Source organism: Sander lucioperca, chromosome 4, assembly GCF_008315115.2.
Source record: "Sander lucioperca isolate FBNREF2018 chromosome 4, SLUC_FBN_1.2, whole genome shotgun sequence".
Classification (NCBI taxonomy): Eukaryota; Metazoa; Chordata; class Actinopteri; order Perciformes; family Percidae; genus Sander; species Sander lucioperca.
Window position 1 is genome coordinate 43,792,708 of NC_050176.1, and position 20,253 is coordinate 43,812,960.

At 43.7% G+C, this 20,253-nt stretch overlaps 1 protein-coding gene across 3 annotated transcripts in view; it reads right to left on the bottom strand.

Annotated features, from left to right (window-relative positions):
* Positions 1–20,253, bottom strand: part of mast1a (microtubule associated serine/threonine kinase 1a) — a 74,041-nt gene that overhangs the window by 6,407 nt on the left and 47,381 nt on the right. For all 3 annotated transcript variants that reach the window (XM_031285908.2, XM_031285907.2, XM_031285909.2), the window contains 15 exons: positions 20,073–20,205; positions 17,496–17,563; positions 17,252–17,328; positions 16,246–16,454; positions 15,443–15,581; positions 14,857–14,989; positions 12,992–13,157; positions 12,446–12,547; positions 11,540–11,662; positions 11,283–11,392; positions 4,442–4,605; positions 1,568–1,812; positions 1,043–1,300; positions 723–955; positions 99–221 (listed from right to left, as the gene is read on the bottom strand). In XM_031285908.2, the coding sequence (XP_031141768.1) occupies positions 99–221; positions 723–955; positions 1,043–1,300; positions 1,568–1,812; positions 4,442–4,605; positions 11,283–11,392; positions 11,540–11,662; positions 12,446–12,547; positions 12,992–13,157; positions 14,857–14,989; positions 15,443–15,581; positions 16,246–16,454; positions 17,252–17,328; positions 17,496–17,563; positions 20,073–20,205 (2,283 nt within the window). The remainder of the gene's footprint in view (positions 1–98; positions 222–722; positions 956–1,042; positions 1,301–1,567; positions 1,813–4,441; positions 4,606–11,282; positions 11,393–11,539; positions 11,663–12,445; positions 12,548–12,991; positions 13,158–14,856; positions 14,990–15,442; positions 15,582–16,245; positions 16,455–17,251; positions 17,329–17,495; positions 17,564–20,072; positions 20,206–20,253) is intronic.

Sequence of the window (20,253 nt, forward strand, 5' to 3'; positions counted from 1 at the left end):
AGTGGCCTTTTATTGGCAGAAACAGAAGAATTACACAGGAATATTGATATTACCAATATACAGCACAACTACGGATGAATAAGCCTACTGCTGCCTACCTTAAGGATGAGCTCTACCACTTCAGTGTGGACCAGACCGTGGACAGACTCCCCGTTGACGTGGGTGATGAGGTCACCGGCACACAGGCCAGCTTCCTGAGCGGGGCCGCTGTCCTCTACATGCTGCCAAGTAGCACAAAACATTCAAGTTCATAACAGGGCAAAGGCAATTACATATAAACATTCAGAGTGAAGAGTTTAAATCTAGACATTCTGAGTTTAAGTCTAACAACAGTTAATCCTAAAATAAACAAGTGGTCTACATTTGTGTCAGCTTGGAGGAAATCATGAATTATTTTCCCTTTATTTTGGCTATGAATAATACAAGTAATGTTTTTTATTAAAGAACAACTGCAACGGGATGAGAAATAACATATTCCACTGGTCAAATTTGAACCCCAAACTGAAATCAATCAACTTAACAGTTTTAGATATTGCTGAAATCTCATTCTCTTTTGCGCTCTGTTTTTTTTTAATTCACTGATCCCTGTTTAATGCCACCTCAACTTTAAAATACACAATCAAAAGTCACAGCACAAGCCATTCCTTTTTTTATGTGAGGTCACTGACTTCAGCTCCAGTGCAAAACATCTCCAATAGTACACACTACTACAAGTTCCTTACCCAAACAATGTGATGGACACTGTAGACATCACTGTCTCCGATGTAGACCCTGATGGCCCTGAGAGTAAAACCGTACTTCTTTCCAGAGCGATGGATGGTGATCGGCGAGCGTAGCACGCTGACTGCTGGGCAGAAGTCTCTGCTTGGTGAAGAGTCACGTGACGAGGGGTTGGAGGAGAAAGAGTGGGGAGACATGGGACTGGCCAGCGGAGAGAAGCCGCCATGCTGCTCCACTAGAGAGAAATGAGATACTGTATTAGTGTGCCAGAAACTAATATTTCCAAAAAGATTTCATTCAATTCCTTCCTTGTGCTGCTCACCTGATGGTATGATGACAGACAGGGCTGTGGCAGAGGCAGACTTGATGACCTTGTTTCCAGGTCTGGAGTTGCGTTTCTCTCCATCCCCAGACAAATGCTGATGGCGCGCCCTGCGGAGGACCAGGTCATTGGTGGCCCGGGCCCCCAGAGGGTCATACAAAGGAGTTATCACGTCACGACCGGCTGCTGCAGGACCTGGGGATAATGTGGCGATGGCCGTGGTTGCTCCTGGGGTCTCTCCATGTCTAGGGGATTTGTCTGTGAGGATGTAGAGTCAGGTGGAAACTATAGTTATTTAAGTTTAAAGTAGCATTTAGAGGTGAAAATAGTAAAGTTATGAATTGTCCAGCCCCCCGCTGACTCAGCAGTAGCCACCTAATGGGGTATTACAGGCTGCTTTTTTTCACCTCCTCCTCTTGCTTTCTCTGTCCTTTTCCGTATTGCCCTCTCGCTTATTTCCATTCCTATTCCCTCTCCATCCTCATAACCTTTCATTACCTCAGACACTTCCCCCTGCAAACACACCTGCTCCATTGATCTCCTTCAGACTGTTTCTCTGCTCCAGGAGGCTCGGCGAGGGCACACTGGTTCCATCCAGTGAGGTTCCACGGACCCTGATGGGCGCCTGGCGGGACTGGAAGTCTGGCTCACCGTCTAGGGGTGAGGCAAAGCGATGTGTATCCATCAGTGCTGAGAAGCGCCGGCGAGCACCAAGAGGAGGGCTACCATCTCCGTCCATGTAGAGGGACTCTGAACAAGACAGGCGCTTCCTGCAAGAGGACACAGACAGTACATGTAAGATAACACAAACAGTGTAGTCTCTTTAAGAATCCATTATTCAACAAAACTAGGAGTTTACAGCCATGCTAGCAGCCCAGTGAGGCTGTACTGATGCGCAGTGGTTCTTTGAGCTTAATGCTAATGTCAGCATGCTAACATGCTCACAATGACAATGCTATCTTGCTGATGTTTATCATGTAGGATGTTAGCATGCTAACATTTGCTATTTAGCACTAAAAACAAAGTACAACTGTTGTAAATATGTTACATTCCATTCTGTGAGAACTCTGACCAAAGCCTCTGTCATCTGTTTTTATTTGTATCATAAATTGTAACACTGTTTGCCTCACTGAAGATTCATCTGTGTGAACCAACCCTGAACCAATCTTCCTGTCCATCCTGAGTCTCGTTCTTATTTTACTACCATCACGTCATCTACGTAAGTGAATGGAGCGATTGTTAGAAAATGTGTATATCCTTGTGTGCATCATTAAACCTTTAGAACATTGTGAACTGAACCCTGCTTTGTGTCGCTTTGTTCTCCGAGATCTCGTAACTGCTTTCAGAATCAACTCACAGAGGTCAAGCCAGTAGATGATAGGATAGGAACCACAAAACAATCATGATCAAATTGTTTCAAAACAACAGCTGAAGCTGATGGGAATGTTTTTGACCTGATGATGGCGCTAGATGACAAGTGAAGGGGACATGAATGTGTGTACCGATGTCATTGTAATCCATCCAATAGCTGTCTAGACATTTCACTTAAAACCATACCTTTAAACATCATGGTGCACTAGAAAAGGTCAGGAGATCACCAAAGTCAGCATGATTTGTCATGAATGTCATGCATAATGGCATGGCAATCCATCCAATAGTTGTTAAGATATTTCAATCAAGACCAAAGTGGTGGATTGATCAAATGACATTGCCACCTCTAGAGCCCTGCTGCTAGCATGGCTAAAAAGATTAGTCACATTATTTATGTAATGGTACCCTGTGGAGTTTTTTCTCTAGCAGCGCTATGGAGCAGTTGTTATATGACTGGGTCCCTGTTTTGTTTGCACATGCACATGCACATGCACAAGGGTGACGCAATACACATTCCTGCCAATGGTGTCACACTATCCCACTGATCTGATCACTGATCATCAAATGGAGATAATGATAAGGCTGCTGGCCCTGATGGCATCCCCAGTTGCGTGCTCAGGTCCTGTGCTGGGCATTGTCAAGTGCAAGCGGTGGCTGCAAAGGGCGTGTAGCATCGTCAGGGACACCTCTCACCCCAGCCAAAGACTGTTTGCCCCCCTCCCCTCTGGGAGGTACTACAGGACTCTCTGTTTCAGCACCAGCAGGCTCAAGAACAGCTTCTTCCCCTCAGCGGTTACCGTGCTGATCTCTGCACCATGGTGACACCACCCCCTGGATCCCCACTTCATTGTCTCAGTACCTGTACTCTGTGCAGTGACAATAAAGTTGAATCTAATCTAACGCACGCCAAGATATTCTGCAATATGCCAGAAAAGGCAGGATGGAAGAAGACTGCTTGGATGTAAACAATGGCTTTGCAAATGTTTGGACACATGGACACACACTGTGCATTTTGGTGAGAAACACTGAATGTAAAAAATAACTTAGTTTACAAGAAACTCCACAGGGCCCCTTTAATTAAAGAAATGAATGAATGTAATGAGCTGTAGCCAAAAAGTAATCATAACTGATAATTCGTACTTGATATGGGAGAGGGAAAATCCAATATGTAAGGTAAAAAATGTTGAGCCACTTTTACCTTATCACATTTTCTAACCATTATAAATGTAGAATATATGAATAAATGATTTTATTTTACATGTGAATGTGGAGAGATTGAAATCTAGATGTATGCTTCCTAAAGATTGAGGTGAAATGGAGTTATGAGAAGTAATGGCAATCTGTTTCTGCTGTATGCTCTCAATTGGAAATGTGTTGGTTAATAGAAATGAGGTCTGGACTTAGCAGGTTGAAGTCTTTGTTAGCTGCTTCAATGCATGACAAGCAAAGCAACAGAACAGAATCTGTTTAATGAATCTTGATCCCAGAATGAGAGTACATTTATTTATTTAGGAGGGCTAAAAACTAAAAGGCATCACGCAAGGTAATGCAAGGTCCTTTTTTCAATCCAATAGGAATATTCCGATATATCAATACAATATAATTGTGTGTATCTAAATTGGAAAATGATGCACTGAATTTGAGTGAAAAAAAGCAGCTGTGTTTGCATATTTTTCAACAAATCTTGAAAAAACTGACACATCAGAGACATATTAGGTTTCTGTGAGTCATATGAACCAGCCATCCAATTCCACTTTCCAACTTTCCAAACTTTGCAGAAGTGAGAGCTGTTGCCTGTTGTTGACTCAAAGTGAGCGTGAAGTTCTTTTTATACAAGTGTCAAAATTGGCGTCAGTGAGAAAGAAAGCCAAGTTATTCAGGCACACTGAGGTATGTGACATCTAGGCTGCTAAAAGAGAAAAAACCTTCAAGGAATCACCTTCAGTCATATCTTAAGTATAAAGAACACCCCACCTTATATACATACATGCCTCTACAGTCCCTCATTTAAGAATGTCCACCACTCACATTTCGGGGGATCCGGTCCTCCAGCTCTTGTCTCTCATGCTGAAGCTGCCTAGGCTTTCTCTCTTGGTCACCTTGTCCTCCCGTGGGCCCTTGTGCTCCCGACGGGATACAGAGGTCGTGGCTTTCTGCTCCAGCTGAGACAGATGCTCCATGCTGCTGTACACCTGCAGGGGGACACAGTCAGATAAATGATCATTTGATCTGTTAGTAGTTATTAACAGCTCTGGAAAAAATGTAGCTGGTGAGTGGGGGTTACAGCTATATATTACTTAGCTGTAATCATTTGTATTTACTGTATTTGTTTCAGATATCAGGTTATTGTATTGTATGTATAAATATATACATGCATAGAAGTCCAGCACCCTGAGACTATACACTAAGTGGAAGGAAGGTGGCCGAGGCCTAATGAGTGTCACAGCCACTATCCGGGATGATAGCGTATATCAGGAAGATGGCTGCAAGTGATGACCTGCTAAGTGAATATCTCAGGCAGAAGATATAACATATCATATATATCATATATATAACCCGATGATAAGGCGTCAGGGGGAGAGGAGGAACCATCATGGAAGCCCCCAAACTAGGACAATGGCTCCAGCAAATCCCAGGAACAACATCTGAGATCTATGTCCAGAAATCCTAGGAACAGCTAAGATACTGTGCAGAACCCTCAGGCTCCCAGGCCTTCTTTTTTTTTTGGACACACATAAACAGTCAAGTCAGTTGTAGACATTAGACGTGCTCATGATATTAATGCAATGCAGAAAACAATAAAAGCAAAGAAAAGCAAAGAAAAACAGTAAGAACATAGATACGATGGGCTAAGCTGTGCAGGGAACCAACAGGGAGTTTATAGTCTATTACAATTAAGAATGATTAGATTATAAACCTGTATTTCCAGCAGAATGCCATATTCTTTAAGGGGGAACTCCACTGATTTTACACATCAAAGTCTGTTTGCAGGTCTTGGGGAGTACTACTGCATTATGTGAAAAAAGTTGTATAAAGCCTTTTGTGAACTGGAGCAGCTAAAACCTAGCATGACAAGCCAGACCCACATCAAGATGTTGGGTCTGGGAACTCACCATTGACAGGGCTCAATCTGACGGGCGGGATAAACGGCTGTCTTTCAAATTCTCTCTGCACGCAATAGGATAGTGCTACAACCAAGCAGAGCAATGAAGAAGGTAGCAGAGCTAGTTGATACAGTGCTCGAATTACGTGGGAGCCAGAGGGAGCCGAGCTCCCATAGAGTGAGGACTGGCTCCCATGAAAGCAACAAAGTCAAAAATCTGAGGGGGTCTCTCATATCTGAAGGTGTCTGCCATATCCATCCATCTTCGTCCGCTTATCCGGTCTCGGGTCGCGGGGGTAGCAGCTCCAGCAGGGGACCCCAAACTTCCCTTTCCCGAGCCACATTAACCAGCTCCGACTGGAGGATCCCGAGGCGTTCCCAGGCCAGGTTGGAGATATAATCCCTCCACCTAGTCCTGGGTCTTCCCCGAGGCCTCCTCCCAGCTGGACGTGCCTGGAACACCTCCCTAGGGAGGCGCCCAGGGGGCATCCTTACCAGATGCCCGAACCACCTCAACTGGCTCCTTTCAACGCGAAGGAGCAGTGGCTCTACTCCGAGCTCCTCACGGATGACTGAGCTTCTCACCCTCTCTCTAAGGGAGACACCAGCCACCCTCCTGAGGAAACCCATTTCGGCCGCTTGTACCCTGGATCTTGTTCTTTCGGTCATGACCCAGCCTTCATGACCATAGGTGAGGGTAGGAACGAAAACTGACCGGTAGATTGAAAGCTTTGCCTTCTGGCTCAGCTCTCTTTTCGTCACAACGGTGCGATAAATTGAATGTAATACCGCACCCGCTGCGCCGATTCTCCGACCAATCTCCCGCTCCTTTGTCCTCTCACTCCGAACAAGACCCCAAGGTACTTGAACTCCTTCACTTGGGGTAAGGAGTCATTCCCTACCTGGAGAAGGCACTCCATCGGTTTCCTGCTGAGAACCATGGCCTCCGATTTAAAGGTGCTGATCCTCATCCCAGCCGATTCACACTCGGCTGCGAACCGATCCAGTGAGTGCTGAAGGTCACAGGCCGATGATGCCATCAGGACCACATCATCTGCAAAAAGCAGCGATGAGATCCCCAGCCCACCGAACTGCAACCCCTCTCCACCCCGACTATGCCTCGATATCCTGTCCATAAATACTATAAACAGGATTGGTGACAAAGCGCAGCCCTGGCGGAGGCCAACTCTCACCTGAAACGAGTCCGACTTACTGCCGAGAACCCGGACACAGCTCTTGCTTTGGTCGTACAGAGATTGGATGGCCCTGAGAAGGGACCCCCTCACCCCATACTCCCGCAGCACCTCCCACAGTATCTCCCGGGGGACCCGGTCATACGCCTTCTCCAGATCCACAAAGCACATGTAGACCGGTTGGGCATACTCCCAGGCTCCCTCCAGGATCCTTGCGAGAGTAAAGATCTGGTCCGTTGTTCCACGACCAGGACGGAATCCTCATTGTTCCTCTTCAACCTGAGGTTCGACTATCGACGAACCCTCCTTTCCAGCACCTTGGAGTAGACTTTACCAGGGAGGCTGAGAAGTGTGATACCCCTGTAATTGGCACACACCCTCTGGTCCCCCTTTTTGAAAAGGGGAACCACCACCCGGTCTGCCACTCCTTAGGCACCGTCCCAGACTTCCACGCAATGTTGAAGAGGCGTGTCAACCAAGACAACCCCTCCACACCCAGAGCTTTAAGCATTTCTGGACGGATCTCATCAATCCCTGGGGCTTTGCCACTGTGGAGTTGTTTAACTACCTCAGCAACTTCCACCAGGGAAATTGACGACAATCCCCCATCATCCTCCAGCTCTGCCTCTCCCATAGAGGGCGTATTAGTCGGATTTAGGAGTTCCTCAAAGTGCTCCTTCCACCACCCTATTACCTCCTCAGTTGAGGTCAACAGCGTCCCATCCTTACTGTACACAGCTTGGATGGTTCCCCGCTTCCCCCTCCTGAGGTGGCGAACGGTTTTACAGAAGCACCTTGGTGCCGACCGAAAGTCCTTCTCCATGTCTTCTCTGAACTTTTCCCACACCCGCTGCTTTGCCTCTTTCACGGCAGAGGCTGCACCCCTTCGGGCCCTTCGGTACCTTGCAACTGCCTCCGGAGTCCTCTGGGATAACATATCCCGGAAAGACTCCTTCTTCAGTCGGACAGCTTCCCTGACCACCGGTGTCCACCACGGTGTTCGTGGGTTACCGCCCCTTGAGGCACCTAAGACCCTAAGACCACAGCTCCTCGCCGCAGCTTCAGCAATGGAAACTTTGAACATTGTCCACTCGGGTTCAATGCCCCCAGCCTCCACAGGGATGCACGAAAAGCTCCGCCGGAGATGTGAGTTGAAAGTCTGTCGGACAGGGGCCTCCTCCAGACGTTCCCAATTTACCCGCACTACCCGTCTGGGCTTACCAGGTCTGTCCAGAGTCTTCCCCCACCCCCTGACCCAACTCACCACCAGATGGTGATTAGTTGACAGCTCTGCCCCTCTCTTCACTCGAGTGTCCAAAACATACGGCCTCAGATCAGATGAAACGATTATAAAATCGATCATTGACCTTTGGCCTAGGGTGCTCTGGTACCAAATACACTTATGAGCATCCCTATGTTCGAACATGGTGTTCGTTATAGACAATCCATGACTAGCACAGAAGTCCAACAACAAACAACCACTCTGTTTTTTTGTGGTTGTTTGTTGTTGGACTTCTGTGCTAGATCAGGGAGGCCATTCCTCCCAATCACGCCTCTCCATGTGTCTCCATCATTGCCCGCGTGCGCGTTGAAGTCCCCCAGCAGAACTATGGAGTCCCCCACTGGAGCCCCATACAGGACTCCATTGAAGGTCTCCAAGAAGGCTGAATACTCCGAACTCTTGTTTGGTGCATATGCACAAACAACAGTCAGAGTTTCCCCCCCCCCACAACCCGCAGGCGTAGGCAGGCGACCCTCTCGTCCACCGGGCTAAACTCCAACGTAGCGGCGCTCAGCCGGGGGCTTGTGAGTATCCCCACACCCGCCCGGCGCCTCACACCCTGGGCAACTCCGGAGAAGAAAAGAGTCCAACCCCTATCCAGGAGTATGGTTCCAGAACCGAGACTGTGTGCGTAGAGGTAAGCCCCACCAGATCTAACCGGTAGCGCTCCACCTCCCGCACAAGTTCCGGCTCCTTCCCCCACAGAGAGGTGACATTCCACGTCCCCAGAGCCAGCGTCTGCTGCCCGGGTCTGGTCTGTTGAGGCCCCTGACCTTCTCTGCCACCCGTGTGGCAGCGCACCCGACCCCAGCGGTTCCTCCCACAGGTGGTGGGCCCATGGGATGGAGAGATGGATGCCACGTAGCTTTTTCGGGCTGTGCCCGGCCGGGCTCCGTGGCAAACCCGGCCACCAGACGCTCGCTGACGAGCCCTCCATCTGGGCCTGGCTCCAGACGGGGTCCCCGGGCTTCCTCCGGGCAGGGTCACTCCAACTCTTCCTCGGTCACTCATAGGGTTTTTGAACCATTCTTTGTCTGGCCCCTCACCTGAGACCACTTTGCCTTGGGAGACCCTACCAGGAGCACAAAGCTCCAGACAACACAGCCCTCAGGTTCATAGGGACACACAAACCTCTCCACCACGATAAGGTGATGGTTCCCGGAGAGGCCTTATGTGGCATTGTAATTTAATCTTAAACAACGCTCATTATCCATCCCTGTGTGGTCTCTTACCATTAACGACGTTAAATTAAAATATAAAATATAGGCTACTACGGGACGTAGACCTGAGCCTACCCTACGCTCATGAACACAGCATGACTGCACTTCACCACCACACCACTAGGCTATGTGAGCAAACCGCATAGGCTACGATCGATTTGACAGCACTCGCAAGTCCGAAGAAGTCACTTTGCTTTTAGCTTAATGTGCTTTTGAGGTAAATAGGCCTACCACCAATACATCTTAAATAAATAAATCTGTAGCTATCCTCTGCCATTCAGAGCTCCAGAAAAGTTCCCAGATATTTTGAAACACCTGTCAGCAATACAATGCAATCTCTGATGGCGGAATATTCAGTGAATAGGCTACCCGACAACATCTCAGTGCAAATTCCAATTTATTTCCACGGTTCAACACACGAGACGACTGAACACCCGGGTGTTGTTATCACTACGTGCACATTATAAGACTAGAACATAGTTTGGCTGTGCAATGGCTTTATTCATTTCTGCCAGTTATTGCATTTTCCCTGTGTATAAGTTAAAGACTACATGTGTTTGACACTGAAGATATCTGAGATGGTGGTCTGGTTCAAATGAGTTACGTTTTATTTCATTGTGAAACTGAGAATGACACTCAGACTAAATCGTTTAGTCTATTTCTTTGTATTGCGAAATTGAAATGAAATATGGACTATTACAATCAATAATATGTTGAAATTAATTAAAAGGAATCCATTTCTGTAAAAAAAAAAAATCTCTCTGTCTGTTGTATGCGTGTGTCAAGTTAGAGCCTAGGCCTACCATGCGCATATACTGCGCAAAAGCGCCACTCGCGCCTAGGCTATTTAATTGTATAGCCTTGTTAGTGTGCCAACTTTTTTTTTATGAGATAGAGAGACCCCCTTAAAGACAAAAAGATAATTCGAGCACTGAGTTGATAGATTAAACTTTTGCCGTATCCAGTCAGCAAAACTCCGAACACATCTTCCTTTTTTAAGAATGACTTCAGTGTCGTTCTTTGTTCTTTTCTCAAAGAAAAGCTTAACTCCTTCTTCCAGAGTTGCGGCCAAAGCCGATTTGAAAGGCCGCTGTTCCCAGCAGCAGCAGCCATAAGCCCGCCCACCAACTCTATACACAATGTGATTGGCCAGGCCAGAGTTTGTTTTTTCCGGCTCGCAAGCCAACGGAGAGTTCCTAGACCCCCTGGCTGCAAATTACATTTGCTGCAGCTAGGGTGCGTCTAGATTTCTAGGCTAGCTAAAACCTGCACATTTCTGGCCTTTTTCCTCAACTAATCAATGTAGCTCTACATTCATAAATGTATAATGAATCAACTACATGTGTGTAGAACTTTGTTCATCTGCTTTGCTTGAGCGAGGCCACTCAACAGCCATTGACCGAAACTTCAAATGCATCTCAGAATTAATTTAAATTGAGCACTAAGCAATGAGGCACTTTTCGATTTTCTGAAGAGCTCCTTCACAATCTCACAACCCAAACATGAGAGGATGGACCAGGTGAAAGACAGAGGGAAGGCAGATGGAAAAACAGAGCAAGTGAGAGAGAGAGGGAGAGAGGATGAAGAAGGAGAGAGCCAAGAGAGGGGAAAAAATTACAGTATGATGTGAGAAAATCCCACCCGGGAAGGAAAGTGTGAGAGGAAGAACACGCTTGCACGCTGTGAGAGAGAGTCAGAATTAGAAGAGATATGCCCACATATCTAACCCAAAAAAAGGATTGTCTGGGCCATTAAACACACATCTGTAGAGAGAGGTCTTGATATTAAAGGTGCGTGGGGCTATGCTTAAAATAGAAACTGGAGACGAAAGGAATAAGAAGAAATGGTCTAACAGTTACAGAAGCCCAGTAAACTCCAGGTATGGGACCTGAGTCCAGCCTCCTGGAGTTGCTCTTTGGAAAGAAGGACCTAATTTTAAGACTCTTTTTTAATTTTAAGACTCTTGCGTCGGGTGACAAAATAAAGCAGGTTGACACAGTGAGAAAAAAAGGAAAATGGTATAAGAGAGAAATGAAAGAGGAGAGGGTGGTAGAGAGAGACAATGTCAAACCTTGCTGAAGCGAGGAGAACAGGAAGAGAACTGTCTGATCTCTACAGGCTCATCGTCATTGGTGTCATCCTCGTCGTAAGTATTGATGTGATGATACCGATCCGAGCGGGCTGGCAGGGGAGAGATGAAATATATGAGTTCAACATAAAAAGTGCATTTCTGACTGGAACGGTGTCAGAAAATTATTGTACAACCCATAAAGCTAATATTGATGTAACTGATGTACTTTACAGACACATACATCCAAAGAAACTTACTATCAAAGTAGCTGGTGTCCTCCTCTGACTCCAGGTGAGGGATGAACTCTGCCTTCTGTCTCAGCAAACTGTTCCAGTCCAGCTCTGTGAAGAACGAGTGTTGCTTCACCTCAAACGCTCCGCCTGGTGGCATTGACAACACAACCTGTCAGCCTCACTCAAAATACAGTATGGATAGACTGTATATTTAAAGCTGCTTACCGTTAAATGTATGTGAAATGTGTTTCTCATAGTGAGAAACACAGAGAATTATTACCCCACTCTGCAGTTTCCGTCAGCTTTTTGTGGCTTTCAGCTATTTGTTTTGGCCCGTAACTTAACTGTTTTGCTCTCTGGTCACAAGCTTTGGGTAGTGACCAAAAGATCGGTTTAAATGAGTTCCCTCTGTAGGGCGGATGGGCTTACCCTAAAAGATAAGGTAAGGAGCTCAGTAATCAGGAGAGCGCTCCTAGTAGAGCCGTTGCTCCTTCACGTCGAAAGGAGTCAGTTGAGGTGGTTCAGGCATCTGATAAGGAAACGTCCTGGGGAACCACCATTTGGACATTTTCCGGGCATGACAAACTAGTAGAAGAACCCGGGGTTGACCCAGAACACGTTTGAAACATTATATATCTCATTTGGCTTGGGAATGCCTCGGGATCCCCTGGGAAGAGCTGGAAGACGTTTCTGGGGAGAGGGACGTCTTGATTACCTTGTTTAGCCTGCCGCCTGCCACCACAACCAATAAACCAACCGATAAATTCATATTTGTGGAATACTGAGTTTATTTACTGTCTTTTGACATAATGTTTGCGAGCCTGAATGCTTCTTTGGACAAGTCCTCATTAATAGCACTATGCATTCCTAATACCAATGTAACAGGCGCAAATCAGAGCTCTGATATCAAGTAAATGCAAAAGTTAGTACCTGTACCCAACCTCACAAGAGGGTTGGTCTGTAACAGGGCAGAGATGAGGTCCTGGGAATCCGCAGGCAAAGCTTCATCACCATCTGGCCAAACTATATCGTCTAACAGAGACAACAAAGAGAGATCAAAAGGTCAGTGTAACCAGGAAGAAAGAAATTGACTTGTCCAAACTACTGCAAAATTGCCTTTAATACCTGCATGTCAGCAGGGGAAACAAGACATTTTAAACATGGAGCAGTGTTCAAAATCTAAAGGCTTAAAAACTCTGCTCAGATTACATCACATGCTTGAGTTGCATGGTATTGGATAAGAATGGTAACACTTTACTGATCCTTAAAGTATATACAATTTGTTTTATAAACTTTGTGGTAGTCTTAAAAATAGTGCTGTACACTTACTATGACCCACTTATTAGAAGGAAAGACAATAACCCAGAAACCCAGTTGAATGAAAACATACTGTACAGCTTGCTTTTCATAGCTAAAGATGTGCAGTTTGAGAGTGCCTTTACAAATAAGTAAAGTAAATTAACAATATCTTCTTACCTGTGATGACCTGTCCAAACAGCTCCTCTGGAGTGTCTCCAAAGAAAGGCACACAGCCCACCAGGAATTCATAGAGGATGATGCCCATGGCCCACCAATCCACCGGCTTTCCATAGCCCTGACGGAGAATCACCTCTGGAGCTATGTACTCTGGAGTACCACACACCTGAGTGATGTAGAGGCAATGGAAGACAGAGGAAGAAAAGAATGGAGAGAGAAAGAAATAAAAGATGGGTTGGAGATGCTTGACAAACTTAAGTTGTTGGTATCCAGAAAATGTTATGTGATGTAATCCAACTTTCCAAGCGGCTGTCCAAATTACATTCATCATTTATTGGCCATTTTCCTCAAATATCCTTTAAAAGTCCTCGTTCACAGACATATTGATACTACACCGTCACAGCTCATCTCTGCAAGCTGTAGTCTCTTTAAATGTTTCCGTCGCTCAGCACTACGTCACACGTTTGATTTCTCTGATTGGTTGTAGGTCTAAACAATTGCGTCTAGAGGCATTTCAGTCTATGGCTGTTGATAACGCCCTTTGAAAATCAAAAGGGTTCCACACTAACTCGCATTTGCTATTTGGTCTGGTGATGTCAGGCTACAGATGTGTCCTACTTCATTTAAATGCTGCTCTTGGTTCGTTCTTTGGCCAAACATCCAAATGAGGTAATAATTACAAAAAGAAGGGGGACTTTAACTATCACTTTATCCAAATGACAAAAAAGCATTTTTACCATTTACCCCCAGTGGTATCTATCCATTCAGATAATTTTGGTTTACTTGAGATCTCTGCCGCTGAGAATTCTGCCACCGTGCCAAAACAATGACGTCGAAAGGAGCTGCACATACAGATACAGTACAATGTCACGATTATTTAGACTGATCATTAACTAAAACAGTTAAAAATATTAAAGCAAGATCTGTGGACTTTTCAGGTAACTGGACACTTGTTTCTGGAAAGAGACTGTTGAGTTTTTCAAATGCCATTTTTTTTTAAATGCTGTAAACACCAACAAATAAATCTCATCAATTTCCTTAGTATGGCAGAAGAAGTCTCATAAAACTGAAATAATTTGCATGGCTAAGTTCTACTTGTGGTAAGTGGGAGTTATTTCTCTTTTTTGGGTAAATGGTTGGTTTGACCAAATCGGTCAAACCAACCATTTACCACTAAAGGCAGTAAAATGGAAATCATTCACTTATCTCTTCTGTTCCGTTTTTTTACATTTTTCACATTGATGACATGTTTAAGGTTTCATTCTAACATACATATACATACATATATGTTGTTCAGTAATGATTTGATGTTCAGGAGATCTAAAAGTGAATATAAAATGTATGCACTTGTGTTTTTGTGTGAGTGATTACACGTGTGCATGCTGTCTTACACAACAGAGACATCATCATTGAGTAAATGAGAAACACTCTCAGACTCTCTACTAGAAACATGAAAAAGCAAAGCCCTGGTCTGTTTCATCCCCAGATGTGAGTTGATTACTGACAGACAAACAGATGCCTGCTTTAACCCAGAAGAGCTGACTGATCTGACTGATTATAACCGGTTTCATTCAGAACATAAACAATAACTATAATTGCTAAAAATGGGATTATAATGGAAATGGAGATCATTAATGATTCACTAATTCAGACTACACAGGAAACATTGTAATGGAGATGATTGATTTTGCCAGATGACTTGCCAGGTTGGTACACCTGGCTGGAGAAGACTAAAAGATGCTGCGAATGCCATGCTAATTAACTGTATCTGTCTGCAGCCTTTCTTATTTTATAATGTGGTGATAAAGTACTTCAATTAAAATCTAACAGCCTACAATACACACTGCTAGTTACAGGTACTGTACCTGCTTATCCAGGAACTCTCTGGCATCTTTTTCAATGTGTCCCTCATACAGGTTGGTGGTGAGGCTCATTAGACCCATCTTCGACAAGCCAAAGTCTGTAAGCTTAATGTGTCCCATGGAGGTGATGAGTAGACTATTAGAAAAAAGAAAACAGACATACATTTTTAGCAATAAAAGGTAAATATAATGGAGCATGTGGTTATTTTGAAAGCTATGTCAAGGTCACAGGTTGTCATTTAGGTAGTCAGGTATTGCATAATACGCCAGAGGGAGAGTGCTTAAGTGAACATATAGACACATGAGACTGGTGTGCTGCAGATGAATGCACAGAGAAACTTTTCATCGAGACCGAGATGGACCCTGAAGTATTTCGGTTTAGTTTCTGTCTGGGTCAATTGATGGCTGTAAAACCAAAACAATGACTTGAAAGATGCTGAAAAGCACCATAGAGCTGAGAGGAACTTCAGTTGGTGATACATCTCTATGAGTCAGTCACTACGAGCGACCTCTTTCACATCACATGTAGTCATTTGATCCTGTGTTAATATAAAAAATAATATTGATTAGTGCAGCTTTAAACACTCACTTGTCAGGTTTAAGGTCTCTATGGACAATGCCATAGTTGTGCAGGTATTCCAGGGCTAAAACTGTCTCAGCAAAGTACATCCTCGTCAGCTCCACAGGCAGAGCCCCGATGTTCTTCAACAAAGTGGCACAGTCGCCACCTGAGAACACAAAGTTCTTGTGTTAGTGTGAGTGGATTTATCCATCTCATACTTTCGACAGGAAATATTTTACTCTTCCTTGAGAAATATTGAATGAAAATGATTTAGACAAATGGTACGGAAGCACAGAAAGTCTGCAGAATGACGTAATTTAATGCTCTGATGAGGCAGAATAGCATCATACTATGTGATTCATAACAATAGCATTCCTATTTTCTTGGTGTACCTGTGCTTATAAATGGGTATAAACATTTAATTTTGTATGTTTCTGTTTCTATTCTCTTATGTCTGTGCACCAACAGATAACATAAGACCTTCTGCAGCCACTTGTCTACTGACCTTGTTTGACTTTACATGGTGGAGAATCATTGTTATAGTGAAATAAGAGTCACCATATTGCTTTCATTTTCCTGAATCTGAGCAGACAAAATCACCATTTGCTATTCAGGCATTTAGCTGACACTTTTATCCAGAATTAAATAAATGAAGAAACCTGAACCAACATTTCCTTAGATGCCTGACACATAAAAAGGAAGGGCGAACGGAACAGAAATGTCACCCAGAGTCATTCAGAGTGGTCTCATGAATGATAAATCTCGTTTCAACTTGAGTCCTCCCTCTGTGTAATAAAAGTCTGCAACCAAACTAAATCTGACTCCCTTACCCTCAACATATTCCATGACCATGCAGAGATGTCTCCGAGTTTCAAAGGAGCAGAACATGGAGACGACGAACGGGTTCTCTGCGAAGGTGAGGATGTCTCTCTCAACAAACGCCTGCTGGATCTGGTTCCTAAGGATCAGATTCTGCTTGTTGATCTTCTTCATGGCAAAACGCTGACGTGTCTCTCTGTGGCGCACCAGGTAGACGGCACTGGAGAGAAGGTGAGACAAGAGTGAAAACCGAAGGGACTGGTGGTGCCAAGATGAGGTATGGAGGAAAGAAAGCAGAGTAAAAGTGGCGAGACCAGTATTAAGTGTATTGTATGAGAAGATTTAAAAATAGAGAAGATATTCCATCTGCTGTTAGACATGAATTCCATACAGTGTGGCTGAATGGATATTAAGACTTAAAACCCACTAGTACAAAATGTCAAGCCCCACGCTAGTAACCTTTGAATTTCTTTTAATCCTGAACTGAATTTTTGTAGCCTACCTCAGACATATACTTTCTCTTTTACATGGGCAGATAATGCAGGCTCCTTTCTGATGGAGCCAAGCTTTAGATCAACTCTTAGATAATCTTTTAAATTACAGCAACATGTGCACTGATTACGACCAAGAGGAGACCAAACGTTATTGTTTTAAAATCCCCACGGATTACTTTTTAGTTGTACAGTACACTTCAAGTTCACGCCATTACGTTATCTTTCAAATTATTCTACAGACCAGTGCCGAATATATGTCCGAAAATGTCTTTAAAAAAAAGTGTCATTGAGTTTTATTGTTTTTTTTTTAAACAGTTCTTCATGAAGCACTATAATATATGATATTGAGCATGAATGCTGATTGTTGACCTTGGAAACACTTACTGTAATGCTTTTTCCCGGAGCTCTCTACCCCATTTCACAGTCTTCCACAGCATATTGAGGTTACATAAACAATACATAATAGCTTCATTGGATTTTATTTGGTTTGGAGGGGTCGATGAGGTTTTAATCCATTGCTTACCCATACGCTCCATTGCTGATCAGTTTGATGCTCTGAAAATCTTCTTCACTCGGTGGCTTAATGGCTCTCCCTTTTCCCTGGTGACACATTTTAAATTTATAATTCAAATCAACACAAAGGCTGTTTCAATTAAATGCTCAAATGTCATTGTTTCTTTGATGAGATGATAGCTGTGTGCAGCTGTGTGCATTTTGTGTGTGAATACATGTAAACACAGATCTGTCTGTGTTTGTGTGTTCTTCACCTCTGCTGAGTCATCAGTCTCTGGAGTATGAGGACCCTCACTGTCGTAGCTGTCAAGGCTCACGATTTCTGTTGAGAAGCATGTTAGTCAATCAAACAACATGGTGTCAAAATGAACAGAGACATTTTTCATGCTAAAACACCAAGCCTCCCAAGCTGCTGTGAGCAGATAAAAAACATTGCAGCTGCTCAGACATCTTAAACAAAACAGCTATTCAATTTTTAAAAACCAAACGTGTCAGATCACAGAAAGAAAAACATGATTTTAGAATAGCTTGTTCTATTTATTTTTCTTGTCTCCTTCATCTCCCCCTCCCCCTCACTTTGTACCTTCTCCTTTCTTGAGCAGCACTGGCAGCTAATTTTCTAGTGTTCTTCCACTCTTGTATGTGACAGCTGCTGGAATACACTGATTATAGTACTGTTTAGTTGAAGCAGGGAAATAATTGACTAATAATTAACTTTGCAAAATGTTAACAAAGCCGCATTGTAGATATCAACTTAATGTAAAATTAAAGTCACTGAGGTGACAATCCTACATTCTGTCGCTTTTTCTTTGACGCGGAAAACAACTGATCTTGTCTCTATGAGCCAAGGAGCCAAGAAAAGAAATGAGTGTGAAAGTGTGCAAGCAGCTACGTGGGTGTGCATGTGTGCCTTGCATGACAATGTAGGTGCAAAAAAAAGTGCAAGATCAAGATATCAAGTGGCACATTGTTAGCAGAGATAAGCTGAGAAAGGCCTGGCAGGCACGTATTCTTCATGAATTCAAAAATAAAACCGCAGAGGTTTATTGTGTAGAGTCATTGCGGGTCACTTAACCCATCAGCTAATGAACAGCTCCTGATGGATGAGACCGGGAGCGGCTTGAGCAGATGTGAATTAGAAATGTGAATTTGGGGGCCGAGTCTGAGCTATGATGATTAATGAAAGACAGCGATACCACCATGTCACCAGCCAGCAAATGATCTAGCCAGTCTACTTTACGTCTCCTACATCCTTGTGCTGAACAACCAATAAAGCTGATCGATAGCTTAATGCAGGGATGTTGAAAGACTGACACTGTGAGACAACTGCACCCGAACAATCAACAACTGGCTTTTTGACTTTATTGTCTATATGTTCACAGTTTTCAACACAGGGCAAATATCTGTATATGAATGAATATAGAAGGGTGTCAGTATCAGAAAAATACTGATAGAAAATATTAATGAATTTTGTAATTCCTATTATTATTCTATGATTTAATTACTTCCATCAATTTTGGAGATAATTATCCTAAGTTTAGGAAATACAGTTATGATCATTTGGTGGTTTTGGTGGATGTGAACAGGATATATAATGTTGCCATTGAGTCAGTTAGTTAGCTGTGGGCTGTGTTTTCGTGTGTGCCTATATTTCTTTACATTTTGACAAATTGGCACAATTAAAAGTACGCCGAATTAGCTGTTAGCAGTTCCTGGTTGCAATGTACCCATAGATGTACAGACAACTAGGCTATCCCTGGATTACTTTGAAACTGAAGGAAACTTAAAAAAATTAAAATTATCAGACAAGTTCTAAAGTTATAAGGAATGTCTTTTTCTGTGATATCTCAGAGGATTTATTGACGTTTGCTCTTCAGAGATTATATCCTCAGGAAGTGTGGGTCACACTGAATTTAAAAATATGTGCATTAATGTCTGTGTGTTCAAATTTTACTTTGAGTTACGAGTTACACATTTTGACACAAATTGCGCCATCCAGGCGCTAAGGGTTTTATAGTGACTTAATTCCCTCGATGAGATGTGTCTCGCAGTCACTGTTGCTGCTCCAAGTGCTGATCGTGTTGATAAGCGGGATCAATTAATGGGACAAACTATAATGACTAACCTAAAGGAACTTAGAGGAATAGTTTGAACATTTGGGAAAAAGGTTAATTTGCAGAGAGTTAAATAGAAAGATTGATCTCATGTCTGTCCATGAGGTATGGAGCTAGAGCCAGGAGGTGATTAGCTTAGCTAAAAAAACAGAAGCATGGGGAAACAGCTAGCCTGGCTTTGTTTTTGAAAAATCCACCTACTAGCACCTCTAAAGCTCGCTAATTAACAAGTTATAGCAAAAAAATACCTGACAAGCTGGGGTTTTAGAGGAAGTTATAGGGTGTAAGTATTTCTTGACAATTAACAGTTTATCCAGTGATAATGTCCAGTGTTAGTGGTCCTATTTTGTCACTTTGGACAGAGCCAAACTAGCTGTTTCCCACAGCTTTCAATCTTTATACTAAGCTAAGCTAATCACCTCCTGGCTCACGCTCAGTAACGCACAGACTTGAGAGTGGTATCTTCTCATCTTACTCTTGGAAACAAAGTGGAAAAATGTATTTCCCACAATGTTGAACTATTCCTTTATGTGTGGTTTGATGGAATTCAATACAAGATCACTGTTAATTCCTCTTACCACAAGGAAACAGTCAATGTCTAACAGAACAAATTAAAGACTTTACACATATTTTCTGTGGACATACAGTATTCCCTGTTAAAGCTACATTTGTACAACAAACCCCGAACTATATATCTTTTCTTTCCCTTTCTCTTACCCTCCAGTGGGTCTCTGGTCAGCCCCAACTGGCTGATGATGTATCGAGGGATGTCTGCCTTCATCAGTTGTCCCTCCTTGGCATGGTCCTCCGCTGCCTCCAGCAGATGGTAAAACTCTTCAGGGTTGAACTCCTGTCATTGGAGAGGAAAATAATTAAGTGCTATAGGAAGCTACAATAT